Source organism: Cucurbita maxima, unplaced genomic scaffold (assembly GCF_002738345.1).
Source record: "Cucurbita maxima cultivar Rimu unplaced genomic scaffold, Cmax_1.0 Cma_Scf00094, whole genome shotgun sequence".
Taxonomy (NCBI): Eukaryota; Viridiplantae; Streptophyta; class Magnoliopsida; order Cucurbitales; family Cucurbitaceae; genus Cucurbita; species Cucurbita maxima.
The window spans coordinates 112,177-128,276 of NW_019272110.1; the positions used below are offsets into that span (position 1 = coordinate 112,177).

At 36.1% G+C, this 16,100-nt stretch overlaps 1 protein-coding gene across 1 annotated transcript; it reads left to right on the forward strand.

Annotated features, from left to right (window-relative positions):
* Positions 1-895: 895 nt before the first annotated feature.
* Positions 896-2,811, forward strand: LOC111472953 (L-ascorbate oxidase homolog). Its single transcript, XM_023118546.1, has one exon. It carries the CDS (start codon positions 985-987, stop codon positions 2,641-2,643), a length of 1,659 nt encoding a protein of 552 aa, XP_022974314.1. The 5' UTR covers positions 896-984; the 3' UTR covers positions 2,644-2,811.
* The last annotated feature ends 13,289 nt before the right edge of the window (positions 2,812-16,100 follow it).

Here is a 16,100-nt window from a genome sequence, read left to right on the forward strand (position 1 = left end):
AGAATCCTCAAATGGCGAACAAATGACTCCAAAAGAAGGCTCCTTGAAGGCATAATAGAAAATTAAAAAATGACTAAGATTCCAAAAGAAGAGGAGTTAAGCCTCAATGAAGGGGAGAAGTACTTTGTTCGAGGAAATGACTAAGATTCCAAAAGAAGAGGAGTTAAGCCTCAATGAAGGGGAGAAGTACTTTGTTCGAGGGGAGGTGTTGGATGAAAAGAAAAGTCACACATCGACTGATTTAAGGAATAATCATAGGTTTATAATCAAGGAATACAATCTTCATTGGTACGAGACCTTTTAGAAAACTTAAAACAAAGTCATGAGAGCTTATGTTCAAAGTGTATAATATCATACCGTGGAGAGTCGTGTTTGTCTAACATAAACCTTATTAATTAATTTTGAAAAATACATTTTTTACTTACGGGAGTATAAATATATATTTTATGAACTAATATTTTAATTTTAAATAAACCATCCAAACAATCTAACCAATGAGGTTGAGTTGATTATTTAATAAATAAATAAAAATTATTGAATTAGATTCATTAGGAAACTATTTATTTGGTTGGATCTAAAAACTACCCAACCCATGAACCCTATTTCAAGCTCTCATGTATGTGTATACACTATACCAAAATAATGAGCTACACCATTTAGCACCTCAAATAATAACATAATAATCTTGCACCGGTTTTGTACTCCACGTATTACGAGAACCAACCTCTAATTTAAGTAAATATTTGGTCTCTGTTGGAGGGAGATGCGTAAGGCTATAAACAAATAAGTTAGAGGAAAACTCGGAGTTCGAATGGTTCAGAAGCTGCCCTCAACATGTATATAAACGATGGAACATGGAAGGGTTAGTCATTGGGGAACAAACATCTACTCATCTTCTCACATCTTGGGGGAAGTTTGAGGGTTCATCACATTTCAAAGGAAAAACAAAAAAGATCAAGAGAGTGAGGGAAAGGGGAGTTGCCGATGGCTGGGTTGACGTTCACCATGCTCCGAATTTGCCTGTTGGCTGTAGCACTGTCCACAGTCCGAGGCGAGGATCCTTATTTCTTCTTCACATGGAACGTCACCTACGGCACCATCTCTCCTTTGGGTGTTCCCCAACAAGGCATCCTCATCAATGGTCAATTCCCCGGACCTAATATCAACTCCACATCCAACAATAACATAGTCGTCAATGTCTTCAACAATCTCGATGAGCCCTTCCTTTTACACTGGAGCGGTGTTCAACATAGAAAGAACTCATGGCAAGATGGTCTACTCGGAACAAATTGCCCAATCCCACCAGGCTCTAACTTCACCTACCATTTCCAAGTCAAGGACCAAATTGGCAGCTTCTTCTACTATCCATCCACTGCCATGCATAGAGCTGGTGGAGCCTTCGGTGGCCTTCGTATCAATAGCCGTTTACTCATCCCCGTCCCTTACGCAGACCCAGAAGATGATTACACTGTCCTAGCTGGTGACTGGTACACCAAGACTCACTCCACTCTTAAGAAGCTCTTGGATAGCGGCCGCTCAATTGCTAGACCCGACGGTGTCCTCATTAATGGCAAGACCGCAAAGGGTGATGGAACCGATGAGCCACTCTTCACCATGAAGCCCGGGAAGACTTACAAGTATAGAATTTGCAACGTTGGACTCAAGACATCTCTTAATTTCAGGATCCAAGGCCACACCATGAAGTTGGTTGAGATGGAGGGCTCACACACTGTCCAAAACGTTTACCAATCACTCGATGTTCATGTGGGACAATGCTTTTCAGTTCTAGTCACAGCCGACCAAGAACCCAAGGACTATTACATGGTGGCATCCACTCGATTCATTAAGAACATTCTTGTCGGTAAAGCCATTGTTCGATACACTAATGGAAATAGTCCTGCCTCCCCTGAAATTCCAGAGGCACCAATTGGTTGGGCGTGGTCACTCAATCAATTCCGTACATTTCGTTGGAACCTTACAGCCAGTGCAGCTAGACCCAATCCTCAAGGCTCATACCACTATGGTTCCATCAACATCACCCGCACCATCAAGCTGCTCAATTCTGCCACTCTGGTTGATGGTAAGTTGAGATATGCTATCAATGATGTCTCTCATGTCGACCCTGAAACTCCATTGAAGCTTGCACAGTATTTCAATGTCGCTGACAATGTTTTCAAGTATGATATGATTTCTGACGAGGGATCGGTAGAAGGAAGAGATGTGACTATTGCTCCTAATGTTGTTAATGCAACATACCGTAACTTCGTTGAGATTATATTTGAGAATCATGAGAAGAGTATGCAATCGTGGCATTTGGATGGGTACTCGTTCTTTGCTGTTGCAATTGAGCCTGGGAGATGGGCTCCGGAGAAACGAAAGAACTACAATCTTCTTGATGCGGTGCATAGGCATACAATTCAAGTGTTCCCTAAATCATGGGCAGCTGTTCTTGTTACATTGGACAATGCAGGAATGTGGAACTTGAGGTCTGAACTGACAGAGAATCGTTACTTGGGACAACAACTGTACTTCAGTGTTCTTTCACCGGCTAACTCCCTTAGAGATGAATACAACATTCCAGACAACACATTACTCTGCGGTTTGGTGAAGGACATGCCATTGCCGAAGCCATACACCATTTGAGATAATTGTTTATTCACCTTCCCCCATTTTAATTGACAGACTACGATATTTATATGCGCGATCAATTTCTCAATAAGTTGCTACAATTTGAATATTCATGTAAGCCTTCCTATTTGGAAGACCCTAAGGGGAATTTTTTTTAATGAAATGATCGCGTGATTGTTTTGATATGAGCCTTGAGTTCTCTTTCTTTGTTACTACATTGAGTTGCAAGCCAAAAATATTTGAACATTCATACTAAAAATATAATTCGATGTACTTATATGATCAATGTTGCCACCTCATTCACAGTGATTCCCTAACTTTTTTGTTATGAATTTCAAGATGAATGGTACCGTGTACCGAACAGTTATGGCTTTACTCCACTAGCAGGTTTTTTCGGAAAACTTCATTTATTCTGGTGTGGATGGCAGGCAGGCCTATATTTCTTGGTTTCAATAGGACTCCTTACGAGCGTTGTTTCTATCTACTATTATCTCAAAATAATCAAGTTCAACATTCATACATCAATCTTCAACTTTCAAATTACATATTTACAAGTTTTCTTTTAAGTTTAAATATACAACTTTCAATCAAGTTTAAATACAATTTTTTAAGCTTATCATGAGTTTAGATACATATTTACAAGTAATATAATATTCATGGATCAATCTCGAAGATGGGTTACTTTAGGAGTATTATTGTCATTGTGTTCCATTGATTTCTTTCTAACGTGCCTTTTAAATATCTCAGTACTCTTTTAGCAATTAATCAGCCATATATGGTACATTAAGCATCGACCATCCCCAAAATAAAGAATCTGATAGTCCCTGGCACCTTCTTGTCAAAGTCATGCAGCAAAAGTGTCGATGCAACATTGTACAAACAACTAGGAGGATGCTTAATGTACCTTACGATAACTCGTCCCAACTTAATGTTTGTGGTTTGCTTGATTTTTCGTTGTATGGCTAATCCTAAAGAAGAACATATTCTGATTGCTAAAAGGGTACTGAGATATTTAAAAGGCACATTAGACGTTGGAGTTTATTACAAATGGAGTAAGGATGCAAATCTTTTGGGATACACAGACAGTGATTATGTGCGAGATATTGACGACAAGAAGAGCACTTCAGGCTGTTTTCTTTCTACATGGAGCAGCAATATGTTGGAGTTTAAGGAAGCAAGGAATTGTCACACTATCATCTATAGAAGCTGAATATGTAGTTGCCACTACAATTGCATGTCATGGTGTTTGGCTTAAGGGAATTCTGAAGGAGCTAGGTGTTCTAAGCAGCGAGTGCATCGATATCATGTGTGACAGTAGTTCAGCAACCAAATTGTCTAAGAACCCAGTTATGCATCGAAGGACAAAATATATTGATGTCAGGTATCATTACTTGCGAAATTTGTCAACTAACGAGACTGTGAGGTTAGTATTTTGCAGAACTAAAAATCAAGTGACAGACATAATGACTAAACATATTAAGCTAGATCAATTTGTGAAATTCAAATCAGAGACATGCTTGGAGTTCGACAACTTGAGTAAACTGATGCTGTTTAAGCATACTTCAGTTTACAGGGAGGAATTTGTTGGAGTTTCTAACTTGGTCAGCAACGTTATAGCTAGTTAATAAACGGTAGTCTTCCATTTGTTTTCAAATAGCTAATTTGTAGGAGTTGATTTTTTTTTTTTTTATTATGTTCGTTTGTTATTCTGTTTTGTAAGGGTTTATAAAAGTCATAGTTATCCTTCAAGATAATTAGTAACTTGTCCCGACTTAATGTTTGTGGTTTGCTTGATTTCTAGTTATATGGCTGATCTCAAAGAAGAACCTATGCGGATTGCTAAAAGGGTACTAGATATTTAAAAGGCACATTAGAAAGAAATCAATGAATACAATTAAGAAAAGTTCAAGATGACTATACCTCTTCCGTTCAAGACCCCTATTCTGAAGCTTATGATATCTGAATTACTTCTAATTTTCTTTCACATATATCTTTATAGTGTTTAGTTTTTGGAAGCATACATTTTTTTCCTGAAATCTAATTTGGAAGAGGGTCAAAATTAAGAAAAACTGAGAGAGAATTGAGATTTAAGTTCTTTCACATAAACCTTAGAGTCTTTAGTTTGTGGAAGTTTAAATTTTTTCATGAGATTTGATTTGGAAAAGGGTCCAAATTAAGAAAAACTGACACGAGAATTGAGATTTAAGTTAACATGGTCAGTTCAACTGAACATCCACATCATCGTCTTCTTCCTCTAAAAGGAAGTTGACGCACGTGTCTGTTAGCACCATCGTCTAAAAATGACTTGTTAGCTTCGTTCATGGTGTTTCTCCCCATTTATTCATGAAACTTAAAGGTGTTACAAGGATTTCATGTAGCCTAAGTTATTCCCCCTCCAAACTTCGTCAAAAAACTGATTTATCGTCGGAGCTTTACCCAAAAAAATCTTATGGGCAGCCAATTCTAAAGGTTTTCAAGACTTGATTTTTTCATCGATTTTTTCTAGTAAAGTAATTGGTTTAGAGGAACGTCTTTAAGCATGTGGCCTTAATTTAGAAAAATTCCTCTCGGTTTGCAACTCGATCAAAAACGCAGAGGATCATCCTCTTGTGTATTTTGATCTAGGACGATTTATCTCTCGATTTTTTCATCAAAGTTGTCCATCTTAATCCTCTAGATCTAAAGGAATGCTTGATTTCTTCATCAAAGTTTATACATTAGTAGTTGAAACACAACATAATAGTTAAAACACAAAATAAGGAACGGACACAAAATAAATAAAACAAAAGGGTGTGGAGAGCGATGGGTGAGGTGTGTCTATGACACCTACTCTAGAGTCCCCTCCAGACCTTAACCAACTCTTTGTTTACTGAAAAATATGGAAACATGGAATGAGTACAAAGATTCAATAAGTAGCCTACTTGTAGGCTCTTAATCGTGTCCTTAGGGTACATCACTCTTTCTTTTCTTGTTCTAGTTCTTGTTGTAATTACTTAGGCTCTTTAGTTCTATTCTTGACTCGTGGGTTCTTACCATGATCTATCCTGAGGATCCTGGTCCTTGGATTCTGAAACCTTGTTTCTAGTCTAAGGGCATTAGTTTTAAGGTTCTAGGTCCTTGTTCTTAGAACTTGGATATTGATCCATGTTCTAGTCCTTGATTGTTATCTCGTTCTTGGTTGTTAAAGAAAGGGCACTGTTGATGACGCCCGAGATGCCTGGGAGGTTCTAAGGAGAGGCGGTCATGATCGCCATCTACCTCCTAAATCGGTTGCCAATGCGAAGCCTCGATGGAAAGATGTCAAACGAGGCCTGTTACAACAAGAAGCCAGCGGTACATCATCTCCGAGTGTACGGCTGCGTCGCATACATGAAGGTCACACGTCCCCACCTCGCCAAGCTCGATCCCAGAGGGCTGAAGGTCGTCTTCATCGACTACCAACTTGGGAGTAAGACGTACAGACTCTATGATCATGAGGAAGGGGGGGCGAGCTCATGTGTCGCGCGACTTCGTCTTTGATGAGAACACCTTCTGGCGGTGGAACGACGTGACCGAAGCAGACCAAAACCCAAATCAATTCATGGTGGAGTACCTCGTCACCGAGCCAAGAGAAGAAGGAGCACAACATCGAGCACTATCAGCGTCGCTAGCAGCTGCACCACACATGCCTACGCCAACACCAACCCCAACTCCTGTTACGCCCCCTGAACCAGTGGAGTTCGTAACACCACGTACTGCGAACTCGACACTGGATGCTGATCACGATGATGGTCTGGCGGCTAGATACCGGAGGATTAAAGGCCTACTAGAAGGAGGTGAACCACCGGGACTGGCAGCGAGCTCAAAGAAGAGGTGGCCAAACTACATGCCATCAACACAGATGAACCGAACTCCTTCGCTGAAGCAGAAAGGAACCCGTGTTGACTTAAGGCAATGCAGGAAGAGATGACGTCCATCTCTGAGAACAAGACGTGGAGTCTAGAGGACATGCTGCTGGGACACTAAGCTATAGAGCTTAAATGGATATTTAAACTGAAGCATATCAAAAAGGGAGAAGTTGTGAAGCACAAGGCCCGTCTGGTGGCGAAAGGCTACGTCCAGAAGCAAGGGTGGACTTCGAAGATGTGTTTGCGTCGGTGGCAAGGTTAGAATCTGCCCACCTGTTACTGGTGATCACAACACATCATTCTTGGGTGGTCCACCACATGGACGTGAAGTTCGCTTTCCTCAATGGAGAGCTGAAGGAGACCGTCTACGTTCGACAACCGCCTTGCTTCCTAGACAACGAAGCACCACGAGTCTGGAACACAAAGTACAAAAGTATCCAATTACCACAACAATGTCGGGAGCCTGCGGTATCTGGTAAACACACGCCCTGACCTCACTTATTCCATTGAATACGTGAATAGGTTTATGGAAGCACCTAGGGAGGAGCATCTTGTGGCTGTCAAGCGCATCTTGTGCTATGTGGTTGGAACCAGAGGCTAGGGTGTAAAATAATGTGTAGGAAGAGGAAAGAAGAAGCTTGAGCTGGTCGGCTACAGTGATAGTGACATGGCCGGTGATGTTGATGATCGTAAGAGCACCAGCAGGATGATTTACTTCCTCTCAGGCGGCGCAATCTTCTAGCAATCAACTAAATAAAAGGTAGTTGCTTTGTCTTCTTGCGAAGCAGAGTACATTGCCGCTTTGACGGCAACAACACAGGGGGTCTAGCTTGGTGGCTGATGGAAGAACTAATCAGAAGAGAAGGCAATCCACCAATGCTTTACATGGACAACAAAACTACGATCTCCCTGATAAAAAATTTAGTTTTGCACGACTGGAGCAAGCACATAGAGATCAGGTTCCATTATATCCTAGAGTGTGCAGATCGAGAGCTTATCAGGATTGACTTCATCCTAATAGAGGAACAACTTGGAGACATTTTCACCAAGTCCCTGGTGTGGGTAAAATTTGAGAAACTACGCTCATAGATTGGAGTTCAAATAATAAGGTTGATATACTACACCTAGAGGAGATTGTTAAATAAAAAGCTATAACAGAGGAACATCGTGGATACATTTTCACCAAGTCCTTGGTGTGGGTAAAATTTGAAGAACTACGCTAATAGATTGGAGTTCAAATAATAAGGTTGATATACCACACCTACAGTAGATTGTTAAATAAAAAGCTATGGTTTTTCTTTATTTAGGTTATTCACACCTTCTTAAACTTAGTTAGTTGATTTTTACTTTTACCTATCTAAATTATAGCTTGTTAAATAAAAAGCTATGATTTTTCTTTATTTAGGTTATTCACACCTTCCTTAAACTTAGTGAGTTGATTTTTAGGTTATTCACACCTTCCTTAAACTTAGTGAGTTGATTTTTATTTTTAGGCTATCTAAATTATTGCTACATGTATGATGGAAGAGCGTATTTTTAGTTGGCCACTTCGGTCAATTTAGGGGCAAAATTGTTGGCCACTCACCAATTTTAGAATATAATTTGTTTTAAATAGCCCTATTAAATGAAAAACATTTGCACCGTGTTTTTCAGCAACAAATCCCAAAGCATCCGTACTCTTCCTTTAGTTTCTTCATCTTTTATGTTTTCTTCTCTCAACAATTTTTTTGGGCAATTTTTCTTCGTCAAGGATTTCCTCACGAGGCGAATTGTTCAGTCAAAGATAATATTGGTTACTTTCTTGGTTTTTGTTCTAATCTTAGTTAGTTCTCCAAGACACTCCCCCTAGGATATACCATACTAGTCATGAACCTGAAAATCTATGTCCAAGGCTTCATACATTCCAAGTAACACAATCTAAACCTACGTCCAAGGTTTCATGCGTTCCAAGCGACATAGTATGAACCTGCATCTAGGGCTTGCCCTATGATACAGTTCGAAAACCTACATCTAAGGTTTCTTACATTCTAAGCGATGTAGTATGATTCTACATTTAGGGCTTGCCCTGTGATACATCTAAATACCTATGTCCAAGACTTCATGCTCCAAATGGTACATACGTATGCTCAAGTCTTCATACGTTCCAAGCAGCGTAGTCTGAGTCAAGAACATGATGTACCGTTGGAGGTCTTAGGAGGTTCTCGATTCATGATTCCCATGTGGCTCTAGATTACTCCTCATGAAAGACAAAAAAGGGCACATGATCAATGCAAAACATAAACATGACATCCTTCACTCTTCACTTTGGGGTGTTACATAAAACATGATCAAGACATGATATGAACCAATGAACATCAATCATACAATATGCTTCAATGAAGATGTGAAAGAAAATATTGTTGAAATTATCAAAGATATTTCAATTCATGCCACATTGAAGAAGAATGAAGTTTCATGTGATAAATTTTGGGTGGATTACAATTTAGAGTTAATGTATTTCATTAATGTATTTTAAGAGTTTTTATTTACTTTAGGTTACAATTACATAATGGTTAATTATGGTCATTAAGTATGAATGTAACAACTCTTGGAATGCCTTTAGTAGTTTCATTTTGAAGCTATATAAAGTCATGTATATTGTATTTGTAAGCAGACTTGAAAATATAGTAAAAGAAGCATTTGTGCTTTTCTTTAGTCAATGACTAAGTTTCTTTGCAATTCTATGTAGTTTAGGTTGCATGTAGAATCATTCAAGCTCGACATGATCAATCTTGCTTGTGGAGTGATTCGAATCTCAAACAAGTGTTCTTGCCTTGAGATATTTGATCAACAAGAATCATTCAAGTTAGACATGATCGATCTTGCTTGTGGAGTGATTCGAATCTCAAACAATGTTCTTGGCTTGAGATATTCGATCAACAAGGTAATCCGAATCTTACTCTCCTTGTAGTGGTTCCATATCTTATCATTTGGTATCAGAGCTTCAGGCTCAAGATCGGATATCTGTTTCCTTTGCATTTTTTTTTTCTCAATTTGATTTTTATTTATTTTTATCTTTTTAGTTTTTAATCGACTCAAAATTCAAAATTCAATCTTTGCTCTATTTCAAATTTTGAGAGGTGAGAATGAGAGCTTCATTTGTGTAGCTGAGTTTAAAAAGAGTGGCCCAAAATTCCTTCAGTGTATACTCGTGAGAGAGTGTTGTGAGGTCCATCGTATTTCCGTAACTTATTTTTTGCAGCAAAGTTTCACAAATCGATTCGAGGACGAATCCTCTTGAAGAAGTGGAGAATGATATGAACCAAAAAACATCAATCATACAATATACTTCAATGACGATGTGAAGAAAAAGTTGTCAAAATTATCAAAAGATGTTTCAATGCATGCCACATTGAAGAAGAGTGAAGTTTGATTGTTATAAATTTTGGGTGGGTTACAATTTAGAGTTTTTAGGACTTTTTATTTACTTTAGGTTACAATTACATAATGGTTAATTATGGTCATTAAGTATGAATGTAACAACTCTTGGAATGCCTTTAGTAGTTTCATTTTGAAGCTATATAAAGTCATGTATATTGTATTTGTAAGCAGACTTGAAAATATAGTAAAAGAAGCATTTGTGCTTTTCTTTAGTCAATGACTAAGTTTCTTTGCAATTCTATGTAGTTTAGGTTGCATGTAGAATCATTCAAGCTCGACATGATCAATCTTGCTTGTGGAGTGATTCGAATCTCAAACAAGTGTTCTTGCCTTGAGATATTTGATCAACAAGAATCATTCAAGTTAGACATGATCGATCTTGCTTGTGGAGTGATTCGAATCTCAAGCAAGTGTTCTTGTCTTGAGATATTCGATCAACAAGGTAATCCAAATCTTACTCCCCTTGTAGTAATTCCTTATCTTATCATTTTGAATGATATGAACCAAAAGACATCAATCATACAATATACTTCAATGAATGAAGATGTGAAGAAAAGGTTGTCAAAATTATCAAAAGATGTTTCATTCATGCCACATTGAAGAAGAATGAAGTTTGATTGTTATAAATTTTGGGTGAGTTACAATTTAGAGTAATTTAGTGTTATTGTATTTTAAGACTTTTTATTTAATTTTGGTTACATTTACATAATGGCTAATTATGACCATAAAGTATGAATGTTACAACTATTGAAATGCTTTAATAGTTTCATTTTGAGGCTATATAAAGCCATGTATGTTGTATTTGTAAGAGACTTGGAAAATATATAGTAAAAGAAGCATTTGTGTTTTCTTTAGCCAATGACTAAGTTTATTTGCAATTCTATGTAGTTTAGGTTGCATGTAGAATCATTCAAGCTCGACATGATCAATCTTGCTTGTGGAGTGATTCGAATCTCAAACAAGTGTTTGAGATATTTGATCAACAAGAATCATTCAAGCTAGACATGATCGATCTTGCTTGTGGAGTGATTCGAATTTTAAACAATGTTCTTGCCTTGAGATATTCGATCAACAAGGTAATCCGAATCTTACTCCCCTTGTAGTGGTTCCTTATCTTATCATTTGGTATCAGAGCTTCAGGCTCAAGATCGGATATATGTTTCCTTTGCATTTCTTCTCAATTTGATTTTTATTTATTTTTATCTTTTTAGTTTTTAATCGACCTAGAATTCAAAATTCAATCTTTGCTCTATTTCAAATTTTGAGAGGTGAGAATGAGAGATTCATTTGTGTAAATGAGTGCAAACAGGGTGGCCTAAAATTCCTTGAGTGTATACACGTGAGAGAGTGTTGTGAGGTCCTTTGTATTTCCATAGCTTATTTTTTGCAGCAAAGTTTCACAAATAGATTCGAGGACGAATCCTCTTGAAGAAGTGGAGAATGATATGAACCAAAAGACATCAATCATACAATATACTTCAATGAAGATGTGAAGAAAAGGTTGTCAAAATTATCAAAAGATGTTTCATTCATGCCACATTGAAGAAGAATGAAGTTTGATTGTTATAAATTTTGGGTGGGTTACAATTTAGAGTTATTGTATTTCATTTATGTATTTTAAGACTTTATTTACTATAGGTTACAATTACATAATGGTTAATTATGGCCATTAAGTATGAATGTTACAACTCTTGGAATGACTTTAGTAGTTTCATTTTGAGGCTATATAAAGCCATGTATGTTGTATGTGTAAGAGACTTGAAAAATATAGTAAAAAGAAGCATTTGTGCTCTTCTTTAGCCAATGGCTAAGTTTCTTTGCAATTCTATGTAGTTTAGGTTGCATGTAGAATCATTCAAGCTCGACATGATCAATCTTGCTTGTGGAGTGATTCGAATCTCAAACAAGTGTTTGAGATATTTGATCAACAAGAATCATTCAAGCTAGACATGATCGATCTTGCTTGTGGAGTGATTCGAATTTTAAACAATGTTCTTGCCTTGAGATATTCGATCAACAAGGTAATCCGAATCTTACTCCCCTTGTAGTGGTTCCTTATCTTATCATTTGGTATCAGAGCTTCAGGCTCAAGATCGGATATATGTTTCCTTTGCATTTCTTCTCAATTTGATTTTTATTTATTTTTATCTTTTTAGTTTTTAATCTACCCAAAGTTCAAAATTCAATATTTGCTTTATTTAAAATTTTGAGAGGTGAGAATGAGAGTTTCATTTGTGTAAACGAGTGTAAAAAGAGTGGCCTAAAAACTCTTTGAGAATATACTCGTGAGAGAGTGTTGTGAGGTCCTTTGTATTTCCACTACTTATTTCTTGCAGCAAAGTTTCACAAATAGATTCGAGGACGAATCCTCTTGAAGAAGTGGAGAATGATATGAAACAAGGAACATGAATCATACAATATGCTTCAATGAAGATGTGAAGAAAATATTGTTGAAATTATCAAAAGATATTTCAATTCATGCCACATTGAAGAAGAATGAAGTTTCATGTGATAAATTTGGGGTGGATTACAATTTAGAGCTATTGTATTTCATTAATGTATTTAAGAGTTTTTATTTATTTTGGGTTACAATTACATAATGGTTAATTATGGTCATTAAGTATGAATGTAACAAACTCTTGGAATGCCTTTAGTAGTTTCATTTTGAAGCTATATAGAGCCATGTATATTGTATTTGTAAGCAGACTTGAAAATATAGTAAAATAAACATTTGTGCTCTTCTTTAGCCAATGACTAAGTTTATTTGCAATTCTATGTAGTTTAGGTTGCATGTAGAATCATTCAAGCTCGACATGATCAATCTTGCTTGTGGAGTGATTCGAATCTCAAGCAAGTGTTCTTGCCTTGAGATATTTGATCAACAAGAATCATTCAAGCTAGACATGATCGATCTTGCTTGTGGAGTGATTCAGATCTCAAACAATGCTCTTGCCTTGAGATATTCGATCAACAAGGTAATCTGAATCTTACTCTCCTTGTAGTGATTTCTTATCTTATCAAGACATCTTACTTTTGTGGATAAAAACATGCGATCATATTGCACCGTTCACTAAAAGGTCTAAGGTGAATTTAGGGCACATTGCAACGCTCACTTTGGTGGGAAAAAAACAAAAAAATAAAAAATAAAAAATATTTCAATCACAAATAAATTAAAATGTTTTGTTATGTGACGATAGTAGTTGGTGAGTTTTGTTTTTCCTTCCTACTTCCATTCGTTTGTCATGTTTTTTTTTTCTTTGCCAAGATATTTGCTTCAACACAATGTCTAAATTTTCTTATTATCTGTTTTAAAATTTTATATACAAACTAAACTTTTGTATACAAAGAGAAAAGATTGTTATTTGGTGTTGCACCCTTTATAATCATCAATGTTTTGCTCTAATAGTAGACATAAACAGCATATGTTTGTTTTTATAAACCATGATTTTCTATTTTGAATATGCTTTCTATAATGTGTTTGTTTTTGTCTTTATGGCATTTTATGTTACCGATATTGTTGCAAGGACACAGTATTAATAAGCACACTTTTGATATCTAAAAACTCACCATTTTGATCTTGTAATTGCATACAAGTATAAGCATTCAACTTTAAGAGGCATGAGAACTCAAAAGCTTTTTACCGCGTCAACTCTTCTGCTAATGATATTCGCATGTTTTTTTCTATCAAGTATGCTCTTATACCAAAACCCTTCTAATTTCATAATTTTTTTTTCAATTTTGCTTAAAATTTATTCTTAACGATGTTAATCATGGGTCACATGGCAGCCAAAGGAGACTTCTTCATGTTTTGTACTGGTCGGCCATGTTCTGAAACTTACGATGATGTTTCCTGTAACGACGATTGTCTCAAACTCGATTCCTCCGGATTTTGTTTTCCAAAGATTTCTAATGATTCTTCTAATAAGGAAAAACATTGTTGTTGCTACGATTGATCGAAGAAAACTAGTTTATTTCTAGATATGAATGTACTACCTATATTTGAAATATTTCAATAAAATTGTTCCTTATTTCACTTTTAAATATGTCAAACAACATATCTATACAACTTCATTGACAAGAATACCACTAAATCATAGTTTTCCTGGTTTTTGGAAACAAAATTGTATGTATACATCCTAGGTTTTTCTATTTAATCATGTCTGACCCTACTTGAATCTAGATTTTATTTTGAAGTACTTTAATTTTAATATCTAAATTGCAACATATCTAACACTATAAATGTTAAATAAAAAGAAAAAAAAAAATTAATGGAACATTCCATGTAAGGATCCAAAAATAAAAAATAAAAAAAGAAGGGTCGCAAAAAAAGGGGGCTAGAATTCCGATGACTCGCCAGAATTCTCGCACCCTCACCCTACACATTTCCCCTGACACTAAGAACACGCCAACGACCTTTAGCCGCACCGCACAAAATCCACCTGCAAAGAAAAATAGTATGATACAGAAAAAAAAAAACGAGAAAGAAGAAGAAATGACTCTTGAGTTACCTCACAACGAGCACGATGTTGACAACTACCCCGTCGAGACTCATGGGGCTGTATGGTGTAGATAACAACATGGAAGAGAGGACTAATGTAACGGACCCTAAATTTTCTACTTAACCTAAGGTCTTTACCGTACACATATCATGAACATTTAATGCAGAATTAACTTTATTGAAACTTTATAATAACTTTAACCTTAGTCTTGCATGCTTCAATTAATGCATTGAAATAAACTAATACAAATTGAAATAAAATGAAAATAAAAGGTATATGAAATGCCCTACACCAACATATATGCTACTAATGGTCTATTAAAATTAGAAATACGAAATTATCCTAAGCATGTACTATGATAACTTATACTAACTTGTAGTCTATTAAAATTAATTCAAAGTACAAACTCTCATTATTCATTTTGAATTAAGATCAAGTCCGCATATAATCATCCTATGAATTACTAATGTTCTCACCTTAATGAATTATAAAGAAAGATTAAATATTTTGTGGTACAAATTTATACAAACTGCTTGTATATGATACTATCACTCACATCACATGAACAATTTGGATCAAATTATTAGTAAAGGCACCTGTTAATCATATACTATTCAAGGTTACACTAATAATCTGAGTTTTTCATATAATGACGAATATTATTTACAAATAAAATTAGTTTGTAACACCCCTAATTTCATAAAACATTCATTTACAATAATTTCATAAGACGATACCATGGACTCATATGTTTAAAACAGAGTCTTAAAGTAAGACAAAGAAAATATTTGAAGTAAATTAAAATACAACAAATGAAAATGTTGAAAGAGCAATGACCTATACTAACCTAAAGTCTACAGAAAATAAATGCAACTATCCTATGTATGTTCCATGATCTTTTTGCGATGTCGCCGCCAACTATACAGGGGTGTCTTGCTTTTACCTGAAATATAAAATTAGAGTGACCCCACTATTGGGGTTAGGGAATGCAAACATTTGCAACATGAATTGGACCTATCATTTAAAATCATATTCTCTTAGGCGGCTTTTGAGTCCGGGTCATCGAACGTATATTTACTAACCTACACACAACTCATATGCGTGAATATAGACCCATAAGGCGGTCGCACACCTCCTGAGCCTCGTACTAGTTAGACTAGCGTATCTGGTGCTATTGTCGGACACTAGAAGAAATAGCGACCGTCGTAGCATCATGTAAGACAACCCCTTTTTTGTTCCTTTCATTTCATTTATAGCATAACCTTTAAAACATGTCTTTGGGGTCGTATGTTATAAATCTTCTTGTCTCAAAACATTTCATCGCAGGTCGTACATGTTACAGCATATCATGGCATTTCATAGTATAAGGCATAATGTGACATCCATTTCTATTTTAATGTTACTAAGCATATGTGGGCATATCATACATCAATCCATATCATGTCATTACAACATGTCATATTGTACAACACATCATGTCATACCACATTTCATATCATGCAACGTATCATATCTTATCATCCAATATATCATATTCTATTGTTCAACATATCATATTATAAACATAATACACATATAAAAAATATGACACGTGCAGGGCCACTAGGCATGTGTCATCATACATAACACAAATCTTTTAATTATATCGACAGTAAGGCCACTTATT